Source organism: Montipora capricornis, chromosome 8 (assembly GCF_036669925.1).
Source record: "Montipora capricornis isolate CH-2021 chromosome 8, ASM3666992v2, whole genome shotgun sequence".
In the NCBI taxonomy this organism is placed as follows: Eukaryota; Metazoa; Cnidaria; class Anthozoa; order Scleractinia; family Acroporidae; genus Montipora; species Montipora capricornis.
In genome coordinates, this window is record NC_090890.1 from 52,915,218 (window position 1) to 52,921,419 (window position 6,202).

Sequence of the window (6,202 nt, forward strand, 5' to 3'; positions counted from 1 at the left end):
ATAGGCCTGACAGGTGGTTCTTTGTTTAGTACTGTGTCAAAGTGTTCTTTCCAGATCCTTGGCTTTCACTCTGTTCGTTTGTTGGTTTTCCATTTTTATCAATGACTACTGTATTTGCTCTTTTCTTCTCACCTGTCAAAGTCTTCACTATACGATGTAGTTCCCCTGCTCTCCCGTTTTCTGCTGCTCTTTTAGCAATATCTGCCATCTCATTCATCCAATACCTCTTACCTTCACGAGCACTTCGTTTAACTTCTTGGTCTTTTCCTTTGTACTCTTCTTTTATTCTTTTCTTGACTCTTTCTGAACGTGTACTTTCTAACTTCAACTTTAGGTGCCTCCTTTCCACTACTTTCTTCCACGTGCCGTCGCATCCTGTTGTTCATGTGGTCGGCATTTTCTTCATCCAACTCTGTCAGGGCTTGAAATCTGTTTCTGACCTCAATGTTGTATTTGATAAGCATCTCTTCGTCTGCTAGTTTCTGCCTATCCAACCTTGTTCGACCTTTCATTTCCCTTGGGTTTCTTTTCAACTTCAGCTTGAGCCTAGTCTCCACTAGGTAGTGGTGGTCGCTTCCCACATCTGCACCTCTCCTGACTACAGTATCCATGACTGACGATCTATATTCCTTTGCAATCATTGTGTGGTCTATCTGGTTCTTGGTTCTGCCATTTGGTGATGTCCATGTTGCTTTATGAATTTCTTTATGGGGGAAAATTGTTCCTGTGATGACTAAACCATTCATCTCCAAGAACTCACAGAGCCATTCGCCATTTTCGTTCCTGTCTCCTGTACCGTGTTGTCCCAGTACCTCTCTTTCTCCTGGTGTTCCTTTTCCCACTTTAGCATTTAGGTCTCCAGTAATAAGCAGGATTTCATTTCTGTTGCACTTCTGCACCGTACCCTCTAGTTGTTCGTAGAAATCGTCTTTGCTCTCTATACTCGCATCGTTGGTCGGGGAGTATGCATGTATCAACGTCAGTTTCCTATACTTTGAATAAAACCTTGCTCTGATAATTCGGCTACTTTCTGGTGTCCACTCCATAAGACATCTGGCTGCCTGTTGTGACATCATAATTGCTACACCTCCTTTGTGTATATTTTCTTCGCCACTGTAGATTATTACCTCTCCTGTATTAAGCTTGGATTTTCCGCTTCCTCTCCACCTGCATTCGATAATACCCAAAATATCTATCTTATATCTCTTCATCTCTCTTGACACTTGGCCAGCCTTCCCAGTCTGGAACATGGTCCTAACATTCCAGTTTCCTACCCAGGTTTTATTCTTCGGATTCACGATCGAAGCTGTCGGCTTTTGGTCTTCCTTTCGGCTTTGGCCCAAAAGCGTCATCCTGCTATCAACAGCTCTCGTCGCGTCACCGATGTTAATAGAGATTGGAATGTCTTCCGTTTCTGTAATAGGCTATTTTATTTACGGGAGTGGGTTATCAGCCCCCAGCCCAACCCCCAACCTGGAGGACCAGGGCTTACACTTCGTCTGGTCTCTAGCCTCCGACCTGTTCGGCATGGGTAGCCCTAACAGGAGTACAAGACTTCAGCCGACATAGCTCTAGGGGTCATTGAGACACGCAAACCATCCCACCGCGATAAGGTGGCGACCCCTTGGAATGGGCGCTGTTATGTAGAACACTGAAACCAAATGGAAAATTCTCTTGTAACTTATGGGTTCAACAAAGCCAGAGAACGAATAGAACACCTTAAGTGGTCTGTGATCAACTCTGCACAGTCTTCAGGTTAAAAAAAACAATAATTGGAAATGTGACAGCCAAGAATTATTTGAAAGAAAGCTTGTCGTGTATTTTGTGCTTCATTATTCAAGGAAAAGGTTCTTCATGGAAACGGTTTGATCCTGAAATTTAGTTTGTTGCAATATTGCACATATTTGACACGATTGAGTTTCTTCTCTTCACGCACGTAATGAAATAGAAGAGGTTTTCGCCTCTAATAGCAAATATGTTGTTTGTTTCAAAAAAATTTTTCGCTGGAAAAGGTGGCCTTTATGAATGCATCATGATTTATGATATGCGAGCTTAACTGGATAGTTTTTATGGCAATAGTAAAGCATTTTCTTGTCAAAATGAGGTTAGCATCTTTCTGGTGTGTTAACTAATTAAATCGTGAGTTTGTATTTGCCGTCTGCCGCGTAACCTTGATTTGTACTCTCAAAATTACCTCCAGAACCTACTTTTTGCGCAGAATAAGCTTTTAGAATGATGTTCTCGTTTTGCATAAAGCAACAAAATCTGTACCTTGCTGAGTTCGCATTTGTTAGCGTTAATAGTATTTTCGGTCCGATGCTTCTGTTTTATGAGTGGTATATTGTTTTGGTCTCCCATCCAGATACTAACCTTGCCGGAGAGGACTTAACTCCATTGAACTTTGGTATTACAAAGTTGTCAGATGCTCAGAGGGCACGCTTAAACTTGTGGTGAAAAGAAGTTGTGAGGGAACTTGAAAATTATCAACATGTCAGCCCAGAAGCCAATGTTTCTCGCTTCTCTTTTATTTGTTATTCTTCACAGACTGGAATGCTGTAGATCAATACCACACAATTCAGTGCCTTCTGATTTTCTGTAACACCGTATCACAGGCAACCCAGTGTATGCTTCACGGAAGCATCTCGTTTTTCACTTAAAAAACATCGATTAACTTGTGTAGTCATTCTATTTTACTGCTTAGGTGATAAAATTTCAATGAACGTGAAAAAAATCATCAGTGTGGCTAAAATGTTCGTTATAACCTCTCGAACTTGTGCTGTTTGCCCCCTCAGAAGGGTGTAGCTAATTTGCATGATAATAGCAAATCCAACATGGCGGCCATCGTGAATAAGGTCTATTGATTCACGAAGTCAAGTGGCGCTAAACCACAGTTCAATATTTTGTTGGAAAAGTTTATAAATTTTCGCATTCTTTAAACCCCCTTTTCTTTTCTATGATAACTTCCACCTTGTATATTAATTCATCCGCCATTTAATCCCAACCTTTGCGGGGGGTAAAAGGGAAGCGAACAAGCCGACATCGCTGCTGGCGCTCTAGACTTGCCACAAGTCGACCTCACGATAATCCCAGGAGAAAATGTTTTAGCGAGGGAATCGGGATTTTTCGTACGCGAAGTAAATGAGCGAGCGACGAAGTCGCGAGAGGTCGACTTGTCTCGCTTGCAAGGTTTTCATTTGCGTCTCACGCCAAAAAGGGGATGACGTCATTCGCAAGTCCTGCACTTGATGGCGCAATCCGACGAAAACAGTCGAACATGTTTGTTTCTACGAAATCGAAAGAGGAAATCTGCTGACTTTGTGCTAAAGGTATCAGAAAAAAAGATGAAATAAAACGAAAGCTTATTTTCAATCTCGAGTCGCCGCTTGGAAAGGAGATCTCCAGTGGTATTTTTTGCACCACACTTGTGCCGTGATTTGTGCTGATAGAAACGAAACACTGATTCGAAAGATTAGCAAGTAAGGGAAAGTTTCGAATCCTCAAGAAAGTCAATTGATTTCACTCATGAAAGATCAGGTAAGCTTCAGGTGTAGGAGACGTAGTAGACCGGGATTAGTGAAACTTAAGCTGACCGTTTAGCGATGCAATGACTCTCGTCGATGAATACACGTGCATTTTTAATTGTTTTGTTCCATTAGACGAACAATGTGTCGATAGTCGTTGAAAATCGCCTCCGGACTTCCAAACACCAGTTTATACTTAAGATTTTAAATGTGTTGTCTCCTACATATGACGCTCTAATGCCACGACAATTGCGGCTGGAGACCAAATCTTTCGTGATTGAAATCAGTGGAACCATTACGAATACGATAACATTGCAATCCTCTCCAAGTAAACGACCAAAAGCGTACGGGACTAATTCAAAGGTCAGACTTTTCCCAGCTCTGGTTGGAGCAGACACAAACAGATCTATGCAAGACAGATATTCTTGAATTATTTTCCTCTGATAGTCGCGTAATTCGGAATACCCAGTGGCCTTAGTAGCATGTTGGAAGTCACGCTTTACTGCGTGTGGCAAACTTTGATTGTCAACTCTATCCCCTGGGGTCCACGAGGACTACTCTGATTGGCCTAGCTCAGCGACCCGTTTTTGAGTCGCTAAAATTGGCGCCAATCAAGTATGAAAAGTCCTTCGTTCCGCGCGTATCTAGACGAAGGACTTTTCGAAAGTCTACTGGCGCTCCTGCTCCTTCTTTCTTCAAAGATTTCTTTTATTATTTTTTTTTTTGCGCGGATTTGTTATTTTTGTTATTTTTTGGCTTTTTTGTTGTTGTCATATTTGTTATATTTGTGCGGCGCCCTTGCTCCTTTTTTCTCCAAATAGTTCTTATTTTTGCCCTGTTTTGTTATTTTTCTTATTTTCGTCTGTGTTAAATATGTGATAACCCCTTGCTCGAGCTGATTTCTTGTTTTCGTTATTCTTGTTATTTTCGCCGTTTTTGTTATATTGTTCTTACGATTTGTGATTAGTTGTCCTTGCGATTGCCTGCATTTTTGCTCATAAGTGGGTTAAATTGCTGATCGTCATTTTACCTAGGATGAGTATGCACTTTACCTAGTTAAAGCAGCTATCAAAATCCCTCTCCCTCACCCCCTCCCCCCCTCTCCCCCACGAAAGAACTGAAGTTCAAGCTCCGTCTTACACATCTCAACACATCTTCCTAATGTTTCGTATCATCTTATCGGTTTTTGCGTTCATACATTTACCCATTCATAATTTTGGCATAATATATATAATATATATATATATATATATATATATATATATATATAATAATATATATATATATATATATTGTCCAAGTTTATCCTACGAAGAGTGCTCTACTCCCACAAGTGGGGGAGCGTTACTATAGTTCAATGAATGGGACTAGTCGTTTGACATTTGCCTACAGGCCTGTTTCGTGGAGGCCTTAGGTTTCCACTCTTCAGGGCTTTTTAATTAAACTGTGTGTTGCCTGCAGTATTTATAAATGGTCATCTTTCCACATACGTGCGTGCAAAAAAATTCACGAGGTCATTAGTGTGGGTGTCTACAAACTCGCTATCACAAACATTCACAAGATCGCTATCATAAGCATTTACAAGATCGTTCGTGCGTAGCGTAACTTAAATGCTTGTTATCACACTATCCGTTCTTTATAAGAATTTTTTTTGCGTGGTATCCGTTCTTTATAAGAAATTTTCTTGCGTGCCTACATGTGCTAATCAATTCTGATCTTTTGTTCAGGGATGCAAGGTCGCTGTGACAGATAATAAAGAACTTTTCTAAGTTACACAGATTGCATGTTTTTGTTACGTTCGTGTACGCTCTCGCCTTTCCCAGGATCATCCATGTTACTTGATAGTTAGCTCCTTCTTCCTTTAAATGCCATATGTGTTTACTCAGTTCGGTTTGATTCCGTTGATTCCTTGATAAATGATTGCTTGTGATTTGCGAGTCTGGCCTTGAAAGTGGTGTCAGTGAGCCCTACGTATGTTTGTACGCTTTCGTTGGTGCCCGATGTGACGGTTGCTTGGTAAACGATACCCTTGGCCTGGCACTGATTATCTAAAGGGCACTCTGCCTTCTTTCTACAATTGCATAGGTTTTGGCTGGGGTCTTCTGTGTTTGGCTTTATCAGATTCTTGTTGTGCGCGCTAATAATTGATTTCACGTTGGGCATGCAGCTGTATGACAGCTTAAGGGAGTTGCGATTGAATATGGCGTGCAGGACGTGGCGCCTAGGGAAACATTCCCTCACGATTTTCAGAAACTCTCTTCCTAGGTTGGTTTTTACTCTGGCGTGAGAAGGAGGGATGAACCATGTGATGTTTCTAGTTCGTTTTCGCCGTCTTTTATTTCTTCGATCTTTCGGGGCGAAGTGTAGCTTGTACTCGTAGCCACTTTTTTCCAGGGCCGCTTGGTACGGTGGAGCTGCATTGTTGAATTCCCTCTCATCGGATGATATGTCTGACAGCCTTTGGTTTATGCTTTCTGGGATACGTTTCAGTATTTCGGGCGGGTGGTTACTCTTTGCGTGGACGTATGAGGGTGTGTTACCAGGTTTCATGTACGGTTGGTGTTTGCCATTGTTGAGGTTCAGTGTCACGTCCAGATAATTGATTACTTTCTTGTTCGCTTCGATGGTTATTTTCAATCCTTTCTCACTGAACACGGTGCATACTTTCTTCTTTGCTGTTT

The 6,202-nt window shown here is 41.5% G+C and overlaps 1 protein-coding gene across 1 annotated transcript; it reads right to left on the bottom strand.

Moving 5' to 3' along the window:
* Positions 1 to 248: 248 nt before the first annotated feature.
* LOC138014141 (craniofacial development protein 2-like) lies at positions 249 to 1,352 on the bottom strand. Its single transcript, XM_068861163.1, has one exon. It carries the CDS (start codon positions 1,350 to 1,352, stop codon positions 249 to 251), a length of 1,104 nt encoding a protein of 367 aa, XP_068717264.1.
* Positions 1,353 to 6,202: the final 4,850 nt, after the last annotated feature.

What these genes read in the sequence shown, in the direction of transcription:
- LOC138014141 (XM_068861163.1), bottom strand. Translation starts at nt 1,352, where the DNA reads ATGACGCTTTTGGGCCAAAGCCGAAAGGAAGACCAAAAGCCGACAGCT.